The sequence below is a fragment of the Anabrus simplex genome, chromosome 10, assembly GCF_040414725.1.
Source record: "Anabrus simplex isolate iqAnaSimp1 chromosome 10, ASM4041472v1, whole genome shotgun sequence".
In the NCBI taxonomy this organism is placed as follows: Eukaryota; Metazoa; Arthropoda; class Insecta; order Orthoptera; family Tettigoniidae; genus Anabrus; species Anabrus simplex.
The window spans coordinates 69,527,182-69,552,791 of NC_090274.1; the positions used below are offsets into that span (position 1 = coordinate 69,527,182).

The 25,610-nt window shown below is 39.7% G+C and overlaps 1 protein-coding gene across 1 annotated transcript in view; it reads right to left on the reverse strand.

Moving 5' to 3' along the window:
* The window catches only part of LOC136882159 (sphingomyelin phosphodiesterase), a 365,024-nt gene that overhangs the window by 50,994 nt on the left and 288,420 nt on the right, over positions 1 to 25,610 (reverse strand). The window contains exons 12-13 of the mRNA XM_067154709.2: positions 23,372 to 23,556; positions 4,814 to 4,999 (exon numbers count right to left, since the gene is read on the reverse strand). Coding sequence (XP_067010810.2) covers positions 4,814 to 4,999; positions 23,372 to 23,556 — 371 coding nt within the window. The remainder of the gene's footprint in view (positions 1 to 4,813; positions 5,000 to 23,371; positions 23,557 to 25,610) is intronic.

A 25,610-nucleotide genomic window follows, 5' to 3' on the forward strand; every position in this document is an offset into this window, starting at 1 on the left:
AGAATTTATTATTCTGTGAGACTATTATTATCCATCCTAAAATGTGTTCAAAAAATGTCAAACGTCTCCTCCATACAGTATTGTGACTATAGAGGTGTACAGTTCGCCTTTTGATCCACATTCCATTTTCTTGTATGGGGCCGAAAATTTTTCTAAGAATTTTACATTCTTGCTTTTCAATATCTGCAATTTTAGAATGACCTCCTAAAGTTCAGGTTTCTGATGCATACAGCGCTTAGGGTAGGATAACTGTTTTGTAATGTTTCAATTACATTACTTGCGTATTGTAGTGATCCAATATTAGTCCCATGTTAGTGCTCTGAAGTTTTGAGGCCCTGTCTGTCATTGTCATCATCATCATCATCATCATCATCATCATCATCATCATCATCATCATCATCATCATCATCATCATCATCATAATCTTGTTTATTATTATTATTATTATAATACGAATTTGTATAATGACTCATAAGCCAGAATAATAGTGATTTCTGGTGGACAGTTGCTCATTGACTGGGTCTGGCTTCTTTATGAGAACACTGGTAGCATACAATAGAGGGAAATTTGATTGATCTATCTTTTTTTCAGTACATAATATGTTGTTAATATGATGATGATGATGATGATAATAAAAAATGTTGTGATCATTGTATGTTATCTCCTTTCAATACGGACCAGATATGAAGTTTTCAATGTTGAACACTGGTAGCAGAGTGAGTTGCGCAGCACACCTCTCTAGGAGCTTCCCTTGTGACAGTCAGAGTTCATCGGTGATCGGCAGTGTCGCCGCTGCTCTTCATACTTTTTATGGCGATCATCTAGCAATAACCTGCATGGGAGTGTTCCTTGGACATTGCTGTTTGCCAAAATCATTCTGCTGGCAGCTACCGTCGTAGGGGAACTGCAAGGCTGTACTCGTAGGTGGCATGAGTATCTGAGCAATTTAGCCTGTGTCTAAATGTTAAGAAGACTGAATATCTGGAAACAGTTCAGAACACATTCACCATCAAGGTTGACAGTTAATACCTAGTAAAAGCCAATCTTCTACCTATATTTATAATCGTGCCTGAAGAACAAGGGTGGGCAGCTTGGCTCAGACGGGAATGAGTTGCAGGAGTTTTGTGTCATAAGCATACGCCAATCCACCTTAATTTATTGTATGGGGCTGAGAGCTGGCCAGTCACCAAAGGTTCTGAGTGTCCTCCACACCATGAAGATGTGCAAGTTAAGCTGGTCTCTTGGAGTTTCCTCTCCTTGATTATATATCCAACGACTTGATCCAGCAAAAATGGGAGTTCTTCCTAGCAGAATCCAGTACAATTGCTTATGATGCCGACAACTTCACCGTCAAAGGCAAGCATCCCCATGGAAGGTCAAGACAATGGTAGCAAGATATAATGGTCACCAACGTGAAGATGATTCAGCTTGAACTGAACGTTATGTAGAGTTGCAATCCAAAATGCCCACCCTGCAGCTGTGGGGAAAAGACTAAGTCAAAGTAGTAGTAGTAGTAGTAGTAGTAGTAGTAGTAGTAGTAGTAGTAGTAGTATTCCATAACTTTTCAAGGAAAAATCTTATTTCTTCAAATTAATGACATTTTTCTTTTTAAATACTAAAATTGCCAGAAATTCTCTGTGATCACCAATGGAGTTGTACTGTAGCTCCTGAAATGATATTTGTTTTATTGCTTGGTCTAATCTTATTTGATAATAATTATGAGCAGGAACCTTCCCACCTGGTGTCAGCTGGAAAAAGGAAACTGATGATGATTAATTAAGGGTCCTAGAAATCACATCTTTCTTTTTAGATAAATTTATATGGTTCATTTTAAAAGAATGGTAGGATAATACTTCATTAATATTGTATTAAATTAGAAACGGCCATTTTTTATATCAGCACACAGAGGAAAGCAAGTTCCTGCTCTCTTTCTTCCATTTAATAATGTAATAAAACTCTCGACAGTTGGAAATGACTGGCAGTTGTCTCTCTTCATAATTAAATTCTAATGAGAGAAGAATGTTTCTATTTTATCCAAATTCAATAATATTGTACATGATCGGCTCATAAAGAATGCCAATCAGAAAAATAAGCTCTTCCAAATTAGTAGACAATATTCCTAGATTCCTTCAATTTAATATCAATATTTGAACTTTAATTAATCCATCACAATAACTTCACAGCAAACCACCTCAAGAGAAATGTTTCTTAATAGGAAACTTAACAATGATATGAAGGTAAACAAGTTACCAGTTGGAATGGACAAATATACATATGGACTCAAACATACCAAATACTTTAGTCTTCACAACATCACACGATGATCTGTTAGCTCAAGTTACATCTGCTCATTACTACACACTTCTGTATTAATACTGTTACCAACTGAGATTGCTATGCAGAACAGCGTGTGTATCTCCAAGACTGTATTTGGGGATGATGAGTTTGAAACACACCATCCACATCCCTGAAGATGGTGGTTTATCATTTTTACATCAGGCAAATACTTCTCTACCACAACCCAATCAGTGGCTGGATTATATAGTAATTTTCCTGTTTTCGTTGGTGTCCCTCAGGGATCTGTCATCTCACCTCTCCTCTTCATTACAGCAAGGATACTATTACAAGAGATCTACAGACATCTGTACCTTGGACTTTGCTCTATGCTGACGATGTGCTTTTGGCCTCTGTGAATAAGACTGACCTACAACTGCCTTGCAGAATTTGGATTACAGCTCAGACCTAAATGATATGAGTACAATTCAAATTAATGGTGTTCACCTTCCGAAGACAATGCCATTTAAATATCTTGGCTAGACAATTACTGGAGATGGAAGACTCAATCCTGAAATATCAAAGCAGCGCACGGCTGAAGTGGTGTTCAGTGGCTGGTGTTCTGTGTGATAAGAAGATTCCAGACCAGCTGAAGTCTTAAGTTTATCCGTCTGTGGTGCGTCCAATTTGCAGAATGGTGTTCCACTAAGGAGATGGAACAGCGACTTGCACAATGAAAACAAAGATGCTCCGATGAACATCTGCCTTGACACTTCATGATCATGTCAGCAATCAACAATGAAGTTCACAAGTGATATGGAGTGGCACGAATCACTGAAAAGATGAGGAGAAGCTGTCTCCGCTGATATGGGCATGTGCTTCGAGCAGCTGAAACAACACTTGCAAAGACTGGATTGACATTGCTGATTGATGGCAAAAAGTGATAAGGACAACCGAGACGGCGTTGGCTTGACACATACATGAAAATCTAACAATCGTACGCCTTCATCCTGATATGGCATAGAATCGTGCAAAGTGACAACAGAGAGCCAAAAAAAGCAGAACCCGCTAGTATGTGGGACAAATGCTAAGGAGGAGGAGGAGGAAGAAGAAGAAGAAGAAGAAATCAGGCAAATACTGGAGTTGGACTTTATGATTGCTTCCATTATAGTCCTTTCATTTCCCACTGCTGCTGAAAATCTAATTTCATGGATGAAATATTAAGTAGTCAGCAAATAAATAAAAAATTGGTAGTAGTTTGGGTTTACCAGCAAATGTTCACATATTTGAAAAATTCTTCAGCTTCAAATTAAAAGAAAACAGATCAATAATGATGTTTCTCAAGATATTAAAACAAAATCATGAGTTTGGTAAAAAAAAAAGAAATATAGCTTGGCAAATAAAAATTAGTAGCAATTAGCAAGTATTTAAAAATGATCACAGTTTTTTTAAAGTACAGTCTCAATATGATAATTTAAAAACCTTATCCCTTTATTACTGACAATGCAACAATGAATTTTAATAGAATGTACTGTTTGCGGATTTTAATCACCATACTGTTTTCCTTCTACATTTTCATCCCACATCATTCTTTTCTATATCATTGTTTTTAGCATTTCTAGAATGTACTTTCGTCAACTTTTTATATATTAATCAGGTGAAGATGATTCCAATGAATCGAAATATATTCTGGTAAAATGTACGTAAATGTTTTTCCATTATTGCACAGTGTAAAGTCATTTAGGTGGAACGTTATAATTATTCCCTCTTAGAGGTACATGTAAGTCAGTACGGAACTATCAGGGAGTTTATTGTGTGCAATGCACCAATGAGTTCAGAAACATATCTGGTAATACAGTAATACCTACCCCATTAATGATGTCAATGTTGACTAAATAACAATATATTCAATACTGTGGATTTTCCCATCTTCAAAATTCACTGATCTCGGCCAGAATCGAGCCTACAATGCTGGGTACAAGAGGCTAGCAAGCTGACTGCTTGATTGCCAGCGTAACATGGTGTAGACATTTATTTTCAGGATGGAATTTTATCACTTAACTCCAATTTTTTTAAAGATTCATAAGGTGTAAGTTGTATACACACATTTTCGGATATTCAACAAAGAAATTAAAGATGGAATTAAGTCTGAAATAATGTTTCCTTTAAGTCAAAGAACGTAAGGAAGAAACCAGAAACACCACACCAAAAAAAAAAAAAAAAAAAAAAAAAAACAATCACCTAAAGATGAAGAGAAAAGGTTATTGTGGGAGAAATTTTCCCTATGGACCTTCACTTTGGATATGTTTGGTCCACATAAGTCTAGTCAGAGAGAAACTCTTTCACCAAATACAAATAGGAGCAAGGTGGTTCAGTGGTTAATGAGCGGACCTTCCACCAAAGTAACCTTATTACTTGCTGTCACCTAGAAATGTATAATAGATTGGCATTCTTTATGAGTTAGTGCATGTGTTATGGTGCCACCGCATTGCGCACCGCTTCCCCAATCCAGCAGAAGCCCACAAAATAGTTGACATACGAAAAGGCGAGGCCGTTGTAGATCCACTGTCTCCAGCCCGTCCTCGTTGTGGCGTCGATACGGCTCTCCAGCTCCTGACAGAGATTCTTGCGATCGTGCGAACGTCCTGAACGCAGGTCGCACACCATGCGCTTCTTACACTCTGCATCGCAGGTTGGTCGCACTGGAGAGTTCTTCCAGTAGTGTCTGTAAGGAATACAGAGAGTAGTAATTCAGGATTCCAATTACAGTGCTTATTTTGTAAACAAAAATGTGACATACGATAATGAGCCCAACTTAGCACACTGGGGCAAAACGCTGACCAACAGGAATGAGTTAGCTGGAAAATTTATAATGTCCAATAACAGACCAACTATTTTGGTGACATACGATAGACTTACGATTATTGAAATATGAGCAACAACTGGATATTGGAAAAGTTAAACCTTCGCTCGCTACCTACTTGCAGGAAAATAACAGACTTTGATTCCTATTTAAAGCTGTTAATGGTTTGTATCCTCCTTTTCCCTACATGTCCAAAGCTGCAAAACCTGGTTAAATACACTCCTTCATATTCCATATTCCCACCTCTCTCTTGTTCAAAAGAAACTTTATTTATCCACGTTTCAATCCTCTTTAACTATTTTCTGACAGGAACTAGGATGTTTTTTCTTCGTATGCCTCCTTTAATCAAATCTTCCTTAACTTAAGCTGACACACTTCCTTCATCTTCCTTCTTTTCCTTCCCTTCTCATTGCTGTCCCCTTCATTGTACACAATGTTTTTTTTCTGTGCTATACCATTACTTATGTGTCATATCAATATCTTGCTATGCGTAGCTGAGAGAGACGGAGATTTATTATAGAAATAAAACGTCCGTACTCCAATGAGGGTGACCGTTCAGACCCGGAATACAGTCAGGTTACAATTTCAATGGAGTTCAAAACATCAAAAAGTGGAAATTAAATTGTTAATGCTGTTATTATTTTCTTCTCTCCAGGGTTAATGGGGAAGGAATGTTAATCATGTTCTCAGGAAGAGATGGAAAGGAATGATTTGTAGATACTCCCTCAGTATCTATATTACTATCTTTTATAATTTGCACAATGGAACTTCCAAGTTTTCTGGTAGGGTCAATATCTGACTAAGGAGGGTGTCTCTTACTCTGAAAAGCAGGCCTCTGAAAAACCACCGATCAATAGGTATTTTATACTTTGATGACAGGTAAGGAGAGCGTGGAACATAAATAGCTTGCTTTTCCCCATTCTTCTCATTTCACATTATTTTTAATTATTAATTCTTGTTTCCATATATGTATCATATTACCTTTTAAATTTTATTTGCTACTTTTCTTATTACCTGATTGTTTCTTTGTTGCTCATTCATTTGTATTTTTTAAGTTTGTATTCTGGTACTCCATTGTAAATATATCAGTGAGTGAGTGAGTGAGGTTTCAACAGATAAAATGACGAAGGCAGAAAAGGCACCTTATATTTGTAATGGTAAGAAGGCGGGTTGGCACAGCTATCGATTTACTGGCTCTGCCACAGACTGGCTTATTAAGAAGCAAACACAGGTTGCCAAAACCTACTAACCTGTAGCCACACAATTTTTGTTGAAAGTGTTCTCACGGTGCATTATTTCAATTTCAGACTCCTTGGCTGAATGGTCAGAGTAGTCGCCTTTGATACAGAGGGCCCCAGGTTCAATTCCCAGACAGGTCAGAGATGTTAACCATGAAATGGTTAATTCCCTTGGCTCGGGGAATGGGTGTTTGTACTGTCCCCAACTCACACACCATATACTACTCTGTCCTTCACTACAATAATACGCAGTTTCTTATACACGGCAGATGCTGCCCACCCTCATCGGAGGGTCTGCCTTACAAGGGCTGCACCAGGCGAGTAATAGCCACACCATTTATTACTATTATTATTATTATTATTATTATTATTATTATTATTATTATTATTCTGGACAGAAACATTTACCGTCACAAGATAAATAGTTGGGTAGTAAAGTCAGAGAATGAAGTCCCTAAAAGATTGGGGACTAAGTGGTCAGAAGAAAGGAAACAGGCACACAGTGAAAGAATGAAAGCAATATTGTCTGTTAGAAAGGCAAATCATAAATGTAATGCGTGATCCAACAGGGTCCATATGCAAATTTTAAAAAAATAAAAATAATAATAATAATAAGACCAATAATAATAATACCAAAGAGCCTCCGTAGCTCAGACGGCAGCGCATCGGCCTCTCACCACTGGATACTGTGGTTCAAATCCCGGTCACTCCATGTGAGATTTGTGCTGGACAAAGCGGAGGCGGGACAGGTTTTTCTCCGGGTACTCCGGTTTTCCCTGTCATCATTCATTCCAGCAACACTCTCCTTTCTCATTTCATAGCATCTATAATTCATTAATAAATCACTTTGGGAGTGGCAAACCCATCGTACTAACAGCCTATATGTGCTTCATTCATTACATCCCTGACCCGGTCAATGACTGGAAAACAGGTTGTAGGTTTTCAATAATAATACCAATAATAATAAAAATACCATGAACCTACTACGGTGTAGTAGCAGGTGGAGAGGTGATACTCCGACGTGGCACGTCCCAGGTGGCGGATAGGGGGTCCTCACCGGCTTGCCGGCAGATTTGAGCGAAATAAAATAGCTCTCGCGGACCAAACACTCAATCCTCAGGGCTAACAACCTTGAGTAGACAAACTGTCACCCGCTAATGTGGCCTCATCTACATACTTGTTTGAAAGTAAATATTAATACAAAGAATACCCCAGGTGGTAACAAATCCACCCCTCACAAGGAGATCATCGGATTCTGGGGAGCCTGCACCTTCATGTACTCCACCATGCAAACAACAGCAGAAAAGAAAGAGAAATATTACCTACTTGGCTACAGTGAACATCAACTTGTTGCTAAAGACTGGTAAACTTAAACAGACTCTAGACATGCTGAACAAATATAACATCAAGATTGCAACACTACGAGAAACACGGTTCACGGACAAAGATGCATTTGAATCCCAAGCATACAGAATATACAAGGGGAAACCAGGCATCAGGGTGATGAAGACAGTCCCGCATCTTGGCACTGGCTTTGCTGTTCATCATAGCATGATTGATCACATAATAGGGTTCACTTCACCTAATGGTAGGACCTCCTCAATATCTTTGAGGTTCCACAATAGGGCATATACCGTAATGAACTTCCATGTACCCAAAAATGACACAAATAGAAATGACCTAGAAGCAGCTGAACAATACTGGAGCATTCTAGACGAAACCCTGGACAAGATCCCACAACATCATACCACCATAGTGATGGGTGATTTCAATGCACACATAGGAAAGGAGAAAAAATATTGCAGGATAGTGGGCCTCTACCCAGCCCATAAGAGGACAAATAAGAATGGAGAGCGTCTTACAGACCTTTGTGACTGTACCGGGCGGTACACCTCCACTCCGCTAATTTAAAATGTGCGCCTGTTGAAACTCCTCTGCTGGAGGAAGTCTGAACTTTATTGACGGTATTAATTTTCTACCTTCTCAGAAGATGTCACTACCTGTAAATTTTGGAGTTTTAGAACTGTGTCATTTTTTATGTGTTTTTGTTTCGCTTGAAGTAAGAAGTGTGAACTTTCTCTTCTAGAGGACACTACTGAAGATCTACCATAGTGCAACCTAGTGCGGAGTCAAAGAACTATTTTGTTGGAGAAAATTTAATTTCAAGAGTTTGTTCCTTGTTAAATTTCTTTCTGTCATTGTTTAAGTTGGCAATATTTACCCCTTTCTTCCCCTTGTTATGAATGTATCCAATCCCGAAATTCTGCTATTAATTTCTGACCAATCTGGTGTATCTTCCCCCAACTTGTATCGGTTGCGGGGTCCTACCCAATAAAGAATTTGTGGGAGGGTGTTTTCTTTCCCCTAACGACTAGAACCTTCCGCGAGGGTATATAAACTGCTGATTTTAGGGTCTCCGGGCCACTTCTGTTCCATTTTTCAGTGCGTAAGGTACTCAGCAGGGGGCGGGAAGCGCCTCTTTCTTCTCCAGCCGTTCAACACAACGTAATGGCCAATTAATAACTTCTTTCGTTGCTAGATCAGCAGTTTAACTCTCGGGGCGGGTTCTAGGCCTTCCACCATATAACTTTCCTTTAAAATGTAAAAACAACTGGTATCTATTCTATTTTCAAACGACATATCGGGATAGAGAGTGCTTAACCCTCTCGAGCTCCCACTCACATCGTCTTGAGGTGAACTTATTTTTCTCAACCAATTCTTCCGTAATGTAATGTAAATTGCTATTAAGTCACCTCTGTAGTATGGGATTAGCCCTTGTATTAACGGCCTAGTGCCAAGTAGGTCTTAAGCAAAGTGTATTAGGAGTGCAAGTTCGCCTCCTCTCAAATTGTATTTTAGAGGTCATGTATTAACCTTCTTGTCATTTAACAGACCTCAGTAGGTTGGGTATTTTACCCCTGTGTATATGTCCTTTGAGGACGGCTTAAAGGTGGAGTTCGGAGTGGCCTATGATAGGCTTGTATTTTAGGGGGAAGTTGCCCTTTCTTGAAAATTGTGTTTCTGCCTCAAGGAGGCTTTTGGGTGTAATTGGAAGCAAATGTTTCTGGCATGTTTGGGGGTTTTCGGCCCCTTTGTTGTATGGTGTTCATTGTAAGGTTGGGCTCATTGCTCAAGAATTATGTTTCTGACTTTTGAAGCCCCAAATGGGGTACCTATGTAAATGTATTCTTCAATCGTGTTTCGGCTACTAAGTACCTGTTCTATTTGTTGTTACCTAATTTTGAAAAGAAAATATAACCTTGTTAAATTTTAAAATTAATTTCACTTTAGTAGCTTGAGACCTATTCACCACCCAGCACCTTCTTTCATGCATAACTACCACAAAACACGGTAACAAGTGGTAGCAGAGCGTGGTTGAATGGGTCTCAATTTAGCCCCTTTTGACGGCTAAATATTGTTTTGATCCGAACTCTAACCATTTTCTCAGTTGCTGGAATTCTTTGACTTTTTCAAAATTGTTCTGTCATCACGCCAGGCCCTCGCGATGTTCTCCATCTTAATTATTAGCGCAAAGAGGAGTTGATCTATGAATTAAATATCAGAAATGTGCAATCTGGAGGCACGGTTGCAGTAGACACTAACAAGCTTAGAGAGTCCCTTGATTTGCCCATTTCCATCCCCAATTTGGGAGAGAAAGAAATTGACGATTCTCTTTCCACGATCACGGAGAATGTTACTGGGCTAGCTTCTGTAGTTAGTTTTTTTGATGAAAATGATCTGTCTCCGAATCAAATTAAGCGTGTGCAAGGCAGGCTATATCATTTTTCGAATAGGGTTAACGATCTGTTGTCTCTAAAACTGAATGACGTTCAGAGGAAGGAAGCTAGTACGCTCCTGGAAAATATTTCCGAATTATCTAGTAAGGTCACTCAATTGTTAACTGGGGAAGTTCCTCCCAAATCTGATCAGCCCACCATAGTGAATGTAGGTAGCGAGGAAGAACCTGCTAAGGGAGAAGTAAATAGGAAAACCATCGCTGCTCAAACTATCTCTGCCCCATTGGACAACGAATCTGAACGTCGCGCATCATTGAGTAACATCCGTTCTGAATTAACTTCTTTGCCATTGAAGCCTTTACCTACTATGTCACCCGGGTTTAGCAGCTTGCCTCATCCATTGGCAATGTTGCTCAGAGGTATTTCTAAGTTTTCCGTTAATACCACCAGTGACGTAATTTCATTTTTAAGATTTCTAGTGGAATTTCAGGATCATGCCCTTGTTTTTTCTCTTTCTCCATGCCAAATCTTGCAAATTATCTATCCGTATGCTATTGGTATTCTCTCTGATAAAATCGTAAGAGCCATTGCCGAGCAATCATCCATTGAGGATTTCCATGCCCATTTGCTAGCTAATTTCATCCCGGCTAGGGCCAGGTCCTCCCTTATTCAGAAGTACTATTATCGTGTACAGCGCTTGGATGAAAACTTGGCTGATTTCATACAGGACATTAAGTTTTACACTAGGGTGTTTGCCCTTCATTTTCCTGAAGATCAGATTGTACAGGCTATTGTCGAGGGAATTTCACCTCCCTATAGGTCATATTTGTGTTTCGCGGCGTGCCCGCAAAGTTTCTCTGAACTTGAAGCATTGGCCGTCTCAGCGGAAGGAGTTAGATACGCCGATTCCTTGCGTGTCGCGAAAGAACCCCCGCCTTCCTTTAGTAACACTCGGCCTCCACCTCGCCGACCAGTCACACCCCGTAAATGTTATGCTTGCGGGTCGCCTGACCATCTTCGCAATAAATGTCCATTGGTCAAAAGTAGTAGGGCAAATAATGGAGCTGGTTCAGCACAAGGCTGTTTTAAATGTGAGGCCTTCTCACATATCGCCAAGAATTGCCCAAACTCGAATAGCACCCCCTCCTGCTCAACTTCTGGTGCAAATTCTACCTATGCCAATAATAAAAAGTGACTAGTGGCTTCGGCTGAGTCGACTAATCCATCTTCCCGAGACTCAGCCCCTGGTAAACAGGTTGTAAATTCAGAGGACGATCAGCCTTCAAATTCATCTTTTGAATGCCCTAAAGAATGTCTTAGGATTGCGGCGGATACCCCCGCACCTGTTCCTTTTCTTAAGATTGAGTTAAATAACGAGCCTATAACAGCTCTCTTAGATTCAGGAAGTGTTTGTTCGATTATTTCGGCTGAATGGTATTCTAAATTGAAAACGGTTTGTAAACTTCCTGACTATGTCTCTTCTCCTGTTCAATACGTATCGGCTAATTCATCTCCATTAGAAATTCTAGGTTCCTTACTGGTCAAGATTCGTATTTTTAAGTTTACATGGAAAATTAAATTGTTTGTGGCCAAGCAATTGTCTTGCCCCATTATATTGGGAGCTGACTTTATTTCTCACACTGGTCTTGTGCTCGATCTCCAGTCTAGGTCGTGCACATTCAAATTTGCTTCTAGTTGTAAAATACCACTATTAAAGTGTAATTCTGTGTCATGTTCTTCTATTTCGCCTACCCAGGATGAGATGTTGTTAGACCTTAGACATCTACCTGAGGAGCAGGCTGATAGTATTCGCAAACTGTGTCAGTCGTTTCCCGAGGTGTTCTCTGATACTCTTGGTGTTACTGACCTTATTGAATACAAAATTGAGGTCACGGATTCGATTCCTGTCCGTTTTCCACCTTATAGGCTATCTCCACCTAAAATGAAGGCTCTGAAAGAAATTATCGATCAGATGTTGAAGGATGGTATTATTAGGCCCTCTAAGTCGGCGTATTCATCGCCTATTTTCCTAGTCCCGAAACCCCAAGGCGGCTTCAGGCCTGTCATTGATTACAGGGCTCTCAATCGGAAGGTGGTGTTGCAATCTGTGCCCCTTCCTGACCTTCATTCTTGTTTTTCATGGTTTCGTAAGGCCAAGTTCTTCACCATCTTGGACTTAAATCAGGCCTATAATCAAATTCCCCTTGCCGAAGAGTCTAAACACCTTACAGCGTTTGCCACGGACTGGAATTTATATGAATACAACCGCGTGCCTTTCGGGCTCCCTACGGGAGCAGCTGTGCTCACTAGGCTACTAGATAGGGTCTTCTCCGACATCAAATTCGAGTACTTATATCACTATTTAGATGATGTCGTCGTATTTTCAGAGACTTTTGAAGAACATCTAGATCATCTGCGAGAAGTTCTCGATCGCCGTCGTAAGGCTGGGTTAACTGTTAAGTTGTCCAAGGTTGCCTTTGCTAAGCCCTCTATGTCATTCCTAGGGCATATTGTGTCACCCGATGGTGTATCAGTCGATCATTCTAGAACACAGGCCATCCGTGATTTTAAACCTCCCAAGGACATTAAAGGTATCGCCAGGTTCATTGGTATGGTGAATTTCTTCAGAAAGTTCATTCCTAACTTTGCTAATAGAGCGGCGCCCTTAAACCTTCTTCGTAGGAAAGGCATCAAATTCGAGTGGGGACCTTCTCAACAAGCCGCTTTTGAAGACCTTAAATTAGCACTTTGTAATGCCCCTGTACTTGCTATGCCTGATTTCTCGAAGAAATTCATCGTCCAAACCGACGCGTCGTCGTCAGCAGTAGCTGCAGTCCTTCTTCAAGAGACTGAACTAGGGAGGCGCCCCATCGCCTATGCGTCTAGGACATTGTCGGCTCAAGAAGCCAAGTATTCCATCTATGAGCTCGAAGGTTTGGCAGTCTTATTCGCCTTAGAGAAGTTCCGTCTCTATCTGGAACATGTCAAATTCGACCTGGAGACAGATAATCAAGCCCTAAGCTGGGTCTTAGGTAGGCCGCGTCGTACTGGTCGTATAGCCCGCTGGGCCATCCGTATTTCTGCCTTCCAGTTTGATGTTAGACATATCAGAGGTACCGAAAATATTGTCGCTGATGGACATAGCCGTATGTTTTCAAACGACGTCGAGACCCAAGAACCGGTCGACAGTTCATCACCTCCCGAGTCCATACTATCTGATGTTAATGCCATCTTAACGGATGCCCCCATGCTCTTTAGGGATATCGAGAAATACCAACGTGAAGATCCGACGCTGGCTCCGATAATGGAAACCCTTTCTTCTGGGGAACATGTTGTCCCTTATGTTCTGAGGAATGGGGTTCTATGTTGCCCTTCGAGGCATGATAAGATGATGAAAGTTGTTGTTCCAGCGGTTCTTGTACCTATGATCTTCAAGTATTATCATGAGACCCCATTAGGAGGGCATCTTGGTATCTTTAAAACTCGTGAAAAGATTCGTGATATGTTCATCTGGAAAGGTATGGACGGTGAAATCCGTGAACTAGTAAAGGCTTGTAAATCCTGTTTGCTTAGTAAACCGACCATGTCCACCAAGGTAGGCCTCTTGTCTTCTCAGCAAGCGTCGCGCCCCATGGAACGCCTGTATATTGATTACGTAGGACCATTCCCCCAGTCAAAGGGTAATGCCAACAAGTTCATCCTTGTGTGTGTAGATGGTTTTACCAGATTTTCTTGGTTATTTCCGACTAAGCTGGCTACCGCTCAGTCTACCATTACTTGCTTAAATTCTATTTTTGCTTCTTTTGGTCCGTGCCAATATATTGTATCTGATAATGCTAAGGCTTTTACATCTAATTTATTTCGTAAATTCTGTTTTGACTTGTCCATCTCTCATGTAACTACTTCGGCTTATTACCCTCAACCATCTCTGGCTGAACGGGTTAACCGGAATCTCAGGTCCGCACTTATTGCCTATCATCATGAAGATCATTCCAGGTGGGACACGTCCTTGCATTGGTTAGCTTTTGCCTTGAATTCGGCGGTTCATGAATCTCATAAGTTCACTCCAGCTTCTTTGATGTTCAAGTTTGTTCCCAACACGCCGCTCTCTAACCTCTGGTCTCTGAGTGACATTCTACCCGAGACAATAGATCCGGACAACATTAAAGATCTTTGGAAGAAGGCTAAAGCCAATCTTAAGGTATCTCATGAAAAGGTTAGAGAAAAGTATGATCGTGGACGGAGACCCACCACTTTGAAGGTAGGTGACCAGGTGATGGTCAAGAATTTTGTTCCCGCGGGCAAGCTTGCCCCCAGATTTCATGGGCCTTGTATCATTCTCGATTTTCTTACGCCAGTTACGTTGTTAGTAAGCAATCCAGCCACTGAGAGGATATTTAGGGTTCACCTGTCACAGGTGAAACCAGTGTAAATTTTGTGTCAACTTGCTTCATATAATTTGAAAGGAATATGAAGGTTATATTTTTTTTGAGTTCAACTTTTAAGGCTTTCTGCCCCTTCTATAATATTTTGGTCTTATATGTAAGCCTCGTGTAAAACCTTCCCCGATCCGTTAAACTGCCATTCTGTCCTTGCCTCGGCCATTACCACGCTCCCGTCTCCTGCTTCAATACACACTGTGGCTTGATTTGAGTAAATGCCATGGATATCTGCACGCCGCTGACCCCTCAACCTCCTCACCAAGCCTGTGCCCTCAAAAAAACGATGATGGTCCAACAATATTCTGCCGCCTAGCTTTAATGTTTCAGTGCCCCCGCAGCCGCGCAGCGCCGTGCAGCAACTGGGTCCGAGGACGGGCCCCCTCGGCCCCAGCGAGGACGACATGTGCACGGCGAGTCGGAGCTCTCCTCCCGGCCAAGGCTGATGTGTGGCGCACGACCTGCTACTTGCCCGCAGCCTGTATATGTTCACCGCGGGCGCGGCGTGTTTCAACACCTCTGCTCCCCTCATAGTGCAGGCGAGCGGTATCTCAGGGTACTTGAGGGGTCCGAGCGGCTTCCTTTGGACGCAAGCTGTAACGGCCGGTCTGGCCATCCAACTTAGCCTACATCAACTACATAGACATTCCTGTTCAACCTTAATACCGTTTCATGGGAATTCAACAGCAATATTTGGTGGACATGGCAAAATTTTCCTTCACTTTTAAGTATTAAAAGTTTATCCTCAGAATTCAACTACTACAAACAGAAAGACTTTACTTCACTTGCAACAACAAAATTTTGAAACTGAATCAAACCAAATTAAGAAATCTCATAAATGCTTCTGCAATCTATCTTCATATTCACATCATAACTTGGAACTTGTTTCAAACTGAATTCATGTGTCATCCCTGGAGGAACTTTTGGGGGGGGAGGTCTGTACCGGGCGGTACACCTCCACTCCGCTAATTTAAAATGTGCGCCTGTTGAAACTCCTCTGCTGGAGGAAGTCTGAACTTTATTGACGGTATTAATTTTCTACCTTCTCAGAAGATGTCACTACCTGTAAATTTTGGAGTTTTAGAACTGTGTCATTTTTTATGTGTTTTTGTTTCGCTTGAAGTAAGAAGTGTGAACTTTCTCTTCTAGAGGACACTACTGAAGATCTACCATAGTGCAACCTAGTGCGGAGTCAAAGAACTATTTTGTTGGAGAAAATTTAATTTCAAGAGTTTGTTCCTTGTTAAATTTCTTTCTGTCATTGTTTAAGTTGGCAATATTTACCCCTTTCTTCCCCTTGTTATGAATGTATCCAATCCCGAAATTCTGCTATTAATTTCTGACCAATCTGGTGTATCTTCCCCCAACTTGTATCGGTTGCGGGGTCCTACCCAATAAAGAATTTGTGGGAGGGTGTTTTCTTTCCCCTAACGACTAGAACCTTCCGCGAGGGTATATAAACTGCTGATTTTAGGGTCTCCGGGCCACTTCTGTTCCATTTTTCAGTGCGTAAGGTACTCAGCAGGGGGCGGGAAGCGCCTCTTTCTTCTCCAGCCGTTCAACACAACGTAATGGCCAATTAATAACTTCTTTCGTTGCTAGATCAGCAGTTTAACTCTCGGGGCGGGTTCTAGGCCTTCCACCATATAACTTTCCTTTAAAATGTAAAAACAACTGGTATCTATTCTATTTTCAAACGACATATCGGGATAGAGAGTGCTTAACCCTCTCGAGCTCCCACTCACATCGTCTTGAGGTGAACTTATTTTTCTCAACCAATTCTTCCGTAATGTAATGTAAATTGCTATTAAGTCACCTCTGTAGTATGGGATTAGCCCTTGTATTAACGGCCTAGTGCCAAGTAGGTCTTAAGCAAAGTGTATTAGGAGTGCAAGTTCGCCTCCTCTCAAATTGTATTTTAGAGGTCATGTATTAACCTTCTTGTCATTTAACAGACCTCAGTAGGTTGGGTATTTTACCCCTGTGTATATGTCCTTTGAGGACGGCTTAAAGGTGGAGTTCGGAGTGGCCTATGATAGGCTTGTATTTTAGGGGGAAGTTGCCCTTTCTTGAAAATTGTGTTTCTGCCTCAAGGAGGCTTTTGGGTGTAATTGGAAGCAAATGTTTCTGGCATGTTTGGGGGTTTTCGGCCCCTTTGTTGTATGGTGTTCATTGTAAGAACTATTTTGTTGGAGAAAATTTAATTTCAAGAGTTTGTTCCTTGTTAAATTTCTTTCTGTCATTGTTTAAGTTGGCAATATTTACCCCTTTTTTCCCCTTGTTATGAATGTATCCAATCCCGAAATTCTGCTACTGACTTTTGAAGCCCCAAATGGGGTACCTATGTAAATGTATTCTTCAATCGTGTTTCGGCTACTAAGTACCTGTTCTATTTGTTGTTACCTAATTTTGAAAAGAAAATATAACCTTGTTAAATTTTAAAATTAATTTCACTTTAGTAGCTTGAGACCTATTCACCACCCAGCACCTTCTTTCATGCATAACTACCACAAAAACACGGTAACAGTGACAAATATGGTCTTGTCCTAAAATCAACTGCCTTCAAACACCTGCCTAGGAAGGCGAAGATATGGAAGAGCCTAAATCCACTACTAGGTTAATTCCAGATAGACCATGTGGCCATGGACATAAAGCATCACAATGAGATTCAGAATGTCAAGGTGCTAAGGGGTGCTAACTTAGACTCGGACCATTACCTATCTCTGGTAAAAACCATCCTACAACCACTGAAGAGGCCACCTAATGTTGGCAGAAAGGCTAAAATACCGAAGTTCAACATCCTCTGACTGAGTGATGAAGACTGTGATTTCAAAGTCACTCTGAAAGAAAACGCACAGAAGCAAGGGTGGCCCAACCTACAAAAAGCTCTACTGGACGCTGCTCAGGAGACCATGCCTGGCTCATCCAACAAAGGAAAACATCCATGGTGGACCACTACATGTGACCATGCTTTAGAAGATAGACGCAGAGCCTGGGTCATGTGGAACCAATGCAAAATTGAGGCTAACTATAAGGCCTTCCTTACTCAAAGGTTAATAACTGCCAATATAGTACGACAGGCTAAGAGGAACCATAACAAGGCTCTAATACAACAGGCAGAAGAGGACTTTAAGAGGCACAACTCAAGAGATTTCTACAGGGAACTCAGAAAACAGACAACGAAGTGCACAGCTCCCACCCTTCATCTTCGTGGACCTGATGGGAAGCTTCAGTTCAACAACAAGGATTATACCAATACCCTTGCAGGGTATTTCAAACAGCTACTCAATGCAGAGGAACCTAAAGAGACTCGCATTCTCTGAGCCTCTTTCCAGAAACCGAGACTCCACACTGCCAACCATTGAAGAAATAAGGGAGATTATCACGAGCCTAAAGAACAACAAGGCCTCAGGTGAAGACGTATAGTAGTGGAGATGTGGAAACATGCTGACGAACAATCCATACAAAGCATCCATCAGATCATAGAGGATATTTGGGCAACGGAGACCTTACCTGAGGAATGGACCTCAGCGGTGATCCATCCTCTACACAAGAAAGGTAGTAAGATAGACCTCGATAACTACAGAGGTATCTCTCTAATATCGGTTACGTACAAGATCTTTTCTAAAACCCTGCAAACCAGAGTGGTCAGTCAACTGGATTCCCAATTAGGTGAATATCAGGCCGGTTTTCACACAAATAGATCTTGCACAGAGCAGATACAGAACCTCAAGACAATCCTGAGGTACAAGAATCGTGGAGGACACCAAAGGGTAGTCATACTAGTGGACTTCCAGAAGGCATATGATTCAATAGATAGGCAGACTCTCTTCTCCACCTTATGGAAATTAGGCCTGGATGAGAAGACCACCAGACTAATCCAGGCTATGCTGAAGAACATCACCTCCAAAGTAAAGTTCAGAGGTGAGCTCTATCCAAACGGGAGTTAGACAAGGTGATCAAATTTCTTGCATTCTCTTCAATTGCGTTCTAGAGAAGATTATCAGGGAATGGACTGCCACATTACCTACAGGAAGTGGACTGAAAATTGGCTACAAGAAAGATAATCTCAGTGTACTTTGCCTGGCCTTTGCTGACGACCTTATCTTATTAGCCAACAACATAGAAGAAGCTACTCACCAGCTACAGAGCCTCTATACCATAGCAGCTAAAACCAGCTTGAGGGTCAATATAAAGAAAACTGAGTTCATGACTAACATAAAGGGAGTCCCACCTACTATGCCATTGGAAAACACCACCATTTGTAAGGTTCCTGCAGTGAAGTACCTAGGGGAGTGGATTTCAGCAACCGAGAATGAGACATTAGCAATAGACACCAGATGCACCAAGTTGCAAAGGATCTACCATACCTGTAAGAGCACTTATACATCCAAGTGCCTCTCTAAGAACCTTAAACTCCAACATTACAATTCAGTAGTAAGACCGTCCGTACTGTACGCCTCTGAGTGTCTTCCGACGAACAGAAAAAGTCCACTGAGGAAGCTAGAGCTCAAGGAACGAAAATTACTAAGGAGGATTTTAGGACCAATAAGAGAAGGGGATGGTACTTACAGGATAAGGCACAACAATGAGATCTATGGACATTTGACTCGTACGAGTACTTACAGACTTGCCAGCAAGATCTTTACCACTACAGGCAGAGGGAAAGCGTCCAAAAATAAATGGATCACCACAGTGAAGTCCAACTTAGAACAGCTGGGGATTTCAGTACAAACCATACAGGATCGTGTATTATTCCGGCAGTTGACCTTTCAAGGTGTCTTTCCAGAGTCTCTCACCAGCAGACAGAGTGCAGGCACCACCCGACCGAAGTGGACCGAGGAAAGGAAATAAGCAAACAGCCAGAAGATGAAAGCTTTCTGGGCGAAGTAAAAACAGAATTTCCATACAAGAGTCGAAACAAGCCCCGTGGTCCTCAGTAGGAGTTACAATGAGTAGTAACTTATCATTCAGTGCACATATTGAAATAATAGTAAATACAGCACTGAAACAACTAGGTTTTATCATACGAAACGGGAAGGACTTAACATTAATACTTTATGTGTTCTCTATAACTCATTCATGAGGTCAAAATTAGAATATGCATCCGTTATATGGATGCCAAATTACAAATCTTATATACATAAAATTGAAAAGGTTCAAAAGAGATTCTTACGGTTTATTTATTACAACAAGTATAATCAGTCAGCATATAGGTTGAGAATATCATATCGTCACTTATTAGAAGAATTTAAGATACAATTCATTAAGCGCTCGCCGAGAATTATACCAACAACTGTTTCTACACAAAATTATAAATGGCGTCATAGATAGTGGTGATCTACTAGCCAGAATAAATTTTAATGTAAACAAATCTAACTTGCGTAACTGGACGTACTTTTACAATCCCTTATCCAACATATTAATTCATAAAAATTCACCATTAGTAAGGATGTGTAATACATTTAATGACTTATTCAGAAACCATGACATAGATCTCTCAATGTCCCTAACAGACTTCAAAAAATGTCTACCGATTTTCTTTAGTGAATATACTTCAACAATCTTAACAAACAGCATCTTATAAAAAGAAAATAGAATTCATTACACTGTCTCTTTGTCAATAACCCAAATGTAATTTAATTGTCTATAAACTCCGAGATATTTTTACACTCTTAATCATGCCCCTGACCTGTTCACATATGTGTGTGCTTGCACATAAAGTTTTAGCTCTTCCTACTTATGTAATCAGGAGTCGGCAATTGCAGCACTATCTAATCCTGATCTGTATATAACATATTGTTGTTTTTGTCATTTTTCCCTCTAAATTTGTTTATTATAATTTTTCAAAATTTGTTGTTAAATTTCGTGACATTTTTCTGTTCTGCAGTGTATATTATTGCACTATATTTTGTAGTGTCTGTTGTAATTGGAGTGCAACTCTAATTAATTAATTAATAAATAAATAAATAAATAAATAAATAAATAAATAAATAAATAAATAAATAAATAAATAAATAAATAAATCAATCAATCAATCAATCAATCAATCAATCAATCCTCTGACTGTTAAGATTAGAAGAAATATTCAACTAAACTGTCTCGCGTTTCCTGATGATCTGGTGCTATTAGTAAATAGTACAGAAGAAGCAAAATTTCAAGTAGAAGAACTAGGAAGATTAGCAGCGAAGGTTGGGTTGAAAATATCTTTTGAGAAAACAAAAATAATGCCATACTTTAAATTTGACACTCCAAATATTATATTAAATAATACTCAGAAAATTAAAGCTGTCAATAAATTTAAATATCTTGGTGAAATTGTCACTTGGAATGCTAACGGAAAAGCATCCATAGATAATAGAACTCTAAAATTGAGACGAGCACAACAAATTACACGACCGAGTACAGAAAAATATTCTCTTTCAATTAATGCTAAATTTCGCCATTATAACTCTGTCATCAAACCAGAAGCAACATATGTAAGTGAAACATTATTCGAACTAAATACCCAAGCAATCACAGACAAACTGCAGAAAGTGGATAGAAGAATTCTCCGGACAATTATTAATAAGAAACATCAGGTTGATGGCCAGAGGAGACTTTTACCCAATTCAGTAATTTACAGAGAAAATTAATTAATTACTGACACGATGAGAAAACAGAGGATTGCATTTTTTGGACACATGTACCGTTTGCCAAATTTTAGACTCCTAAAACAGCTTTTTGATTTCTTTTGGAATAGTAAAACAAAAAGCACTTGGTTTCAAGAAATACAAATGGATTTGGATGAATTAAAAATTACTACAGAGCAAATTGAAAACAGAGAAGAGAAGAAGATTCTAAACAACAAATATACAAAACTAAGCATTATGTTATATCAGCGGAAGAACAGGCTGCAAGATCATCTAGAATGAAGAAGTTTTGGGAAGAGAAGAAATCATCAAGTGTTAAAAAACAAACTTATTTTATGATGTACTTATTTTTTGAAATTTTTTTTGCATCAGGTTGATTTCGGTGTTTCAATGTGGGCGTAAACAGTGTAAATAAATAAATAAATTATTATCATTAAATTTATCTGTTCACAACACACGGTGGGTCACAGAGTTTGCACCAACCCCGTGCATTCCTTGTGGAAGATGAGACCCGCTGGGATACTTGTGACATGCTTTTATGCAGTCATCTGTTTTGAACTGTGTTTCAAGGTTGCAGTCTCCATATTGAAGAGATGGGCAGTTGTTTTAAAATGGCAGCTTTGTGATGTGAGTGTTTTTGTTGTGACAACAGTGATTAACGTTATGTGTGTGTTTAATTTGTAAATACATGTAAATAAAATAATTGTACCAACTGACAGCATCTTGTGTGTGTCTTTGTGGATATGTTACAGTCTCAGTTCACAATGCACCACAATGCCTCAAGGCCACACTCAATATCCCTTTCCACCCGAGCCCACACGATCGTGCGGGTTCTGCGCTTCGTATTGCAGTTGTTTTTATTTCGATAGTTGGTCACAAGGAGGCAGCATATATGTTTAAACTTTTGTAAACAAAACATACCATGCGGCCTCAAGTTAAATTATCCCTTTTTATTATCTTTTACATATTGATTGATTTCATTGTGAATCTTTTTAAAACATCCTAGAATCATCATAGAAGGTATACATATCCTTAACAATGCTACTTTTGGAACCTAGCGGTTATAATAAACTGTCAATCTGTAACTAGCATGATGTTGCAGGTTAGGGTTTAATTTGAGATAATGATGTGTTTCTAACCTCAAAGGTGATCATTACTATTCTGGGAAGATTTCTCTAACTAAGCATTAGTATACTTATGTGAATACAAAATACATGTATTTATATGAATTTTAGCAATATCAGATGAAGAAATAGCGATGTTAACCTGTGCATCTGATTGTGAGGACGTACTCAGTGAAGGTGGTGGTGATGCTAAGTGGGTACCTGAACCTATATCTTCATACGTAGGCAATGATTCCGATGATTCTCATCATGGTGGCGATATTGATGAAGAGGAAGAACACGCAGGAGATAATTATTCTACTCATAATCATTCTGTAATCATTTACCTACACGTCAATCACCGAGTCCCCAACTGGCATTGAACCGAAGACTACTTTTCAAAGAATATTCTGTTTATATAAGTCCTATATTGATGTTTTATAACCTATTTTACTTCATATATTTGATTCACTGTAAATAAAATGATCAAATTATGGAATTTCATATTTTCAACATGTGTCATTCAGCAAAGAAATGTGCTCAAATAAACCCTAACTAGCACGATCGTGCGGGTGGTTTTCCACGAGAACGGCGAACATAACTTTTTTACTATTTTTCCTCAAATCTAGGCTCAAAATTACGTACATTGAAGTAAGAAAAAAATTCAAATTTCAAAGAAAATATCTCAGAGTGGAAAGGGATATATCCATTGGAGTTCAGGTATCCCTGAATTTTTCCTTCATTCCTAATGAATAAACTCTGAAAACAGTACACTGTCATCAACATGTTAAGAGTGTTGTGCTAAATGGGCAGGTGAATTAAAATCCACTAGGATATCATGGTTTCCCATACATCGTGCCTGTCACTGCATTACTTTTATTTCTTTCACAATGATAATATACTTACGGTGGATATCAGTAGTTGTTGGTAGGGTGGAAGTAAGGAAGGTGAAGACAGGAGGTAAGGATCAGGTCATAAGGTCCACAAGCAGACAGAATCTGTAAGTATCTGAAAATAAGTAACAAAGGTAAAAACTGATCTTAGTATTTCATGCAAGCTTATTGTGACAGTTTAAGGACACTCACTTGTAATACAGATCAAATAAATCAGAATCTGTAGGCATCCTGTTGAGCAGATTGTCCCAGTCTTGCGGTAGAAGAGACGTCATATGGTAAGCCGACCTCGTGCTGTACAGTTTGTACCAGATTGGATAGTCATAGAGGTTGGCTTCCTTCAAGTTCATCACCCACGTCTCATGGTCGATCACAGACTGAGGGCAAACAAACACAAGCTCATCAATATTCTACAAAAAAATTACTGTATACAAGTAATATGGGAGTCAGTCAAACAAAGAACTATCAGAAGAAGAAGAATTGAGATTAAGGTAAATACAAAAGAGGAAACAGAGGATTTCTGAAGAATGGATATTTGTCCATCTAAAACTCAGATGTACACTTATGACATAATTATGTTTTATAAGTAAGGGCCATTTTATTTATAATCTCGTGATAACTGCAACAAGCGTGCGTGCCACCTCCCAGCGTGGCATCCTCTGAAAACAAGCAGGCATTAGTTGCAGCTGTACAGCTAACCTGTACACTGAACTGTGCATCTTTAAGATGTTCAAGATTAATGAATCGCCTGCCACGTGTGAGATATGGACTGTAAAATGAAAGTATTGACAGAAGTAAACTAAGATGGTTTGGACAAGTAAAGAGGATGGAGGAGGAAAGAATACCAAAACAGATGATGGAGACGAAGTTCGAGGGAAAGAGTTCGAGAAGGATACCTAGAACAAGGTGAACTGATTCAATAAAGAGGAAGAACTCTGGACAGGGACAAGGTGATCAAAGAGAAACGATGGAAGGATAGAGGAAGGAGGAGAAATGTCCAATTTATGAGACATCTTCAGATAAAAACAGTGCAACACAAAAACTGATGCAGACAATTAAACATTGGGTAATTTAAAATTGATTAAAATACCGTATTTACACGAATAATCCCCGCCACTGAATAATCCCTGCACCCTAACTTTAGGAAGGCTGATTTTGAAAAAAAAATGTGAACATTGATGCAAAAAACCCACACCCCAATTTCGTCCCTTAATTTTTTTTTTAAATGTGCGGGTAAATAATCCCTGCACCCTAACTTTAGGAAGACTGATTTTGAAAAAGAATAGCCAACATCGACGCAAATAAAACCTGCATCCCAATATCGTGCTTCAAATTTTTTTTTTAATGTGCGGGTATTATTCACATAAATACAGTATGTTCAACACAGGTAATATGTTTTTCATTATTATTTGCTTTCCGTCGCACAGGCGGGTCTTATGGTGACGATGGGACAGGAAAGGGCTAAGAGAGGGAAGGAAGCAGCCGTGGCCTTAATTAAGGTACAGCCCCAGCATTTGCCTGGTGTGAAAACGGAAAACCACAGAAAACCATCTTCAGGGCTGCCGACAGTGGGGTTCAACAAATCCACTATCTCCTGGATGCAAGCTCACAGCTGCACGCTCCTAACCGCAGGGCCAACTTGCCCAGTGGTAAAATGTTTGGTGACACTTAAGAAAACATGGTAACCTTCCAATCTATGAAGAATAACGTGCTTGAGTGATCTCTTCTTTTCTTCCTCTTCTAGGAGCAAGTTGTTACGTCATTAACACTGCATTGCAAATTGATTAATATTTAAGGTTAGTTGGACGTATATGTGTAAAAATGGTGCTGTTTACTTGAGTTCTTATGGATTTTGGTTTCTATTTAGGCAAGGGGAAACTCCTTTAAACCTCAGTTGAAGTTTGGTAGGAACATAGTGTTATCTTTTGGTAATAATGTGTAGGTGGAAGTCTCCCTGCTGTTTTATTGCCTGTATCAGTTTTTGTACTGCATACGTTTTATCTGAAGATGTCCCACAAATCGGGATGAAACCTGTACTAATTAGATGTTAAGTTAAGTCCAAAATAGACGAGATAAGCTAAGTTTATGTAATCATAGATTCATAATTTATATGTTTCATTTCCGTATTGATTGTAGCTACAAGGGTCGAAACCGGTACTGTGAATGATAGTATGTAAACAAATGTATTGATAAGGTGGAGGCTTCAGAATAAATCTTATGTTGTAATCATAGATTAGTCATTAGAAAGTATTGGAAGGTGAAAATCATCTCTTACAACCAAGGTTGACTTTATGATGAAATTTATAAATTGTGAAAAAGCTTTGTCAAACAAACGTGAAGTACATCCCTTTAAGTCACAACATAATGGATCAAAGTGCAATTTCCCTTCACCAGAAATAAATAGGAGTTCTGCTTTCAGTATTCCCTTGGA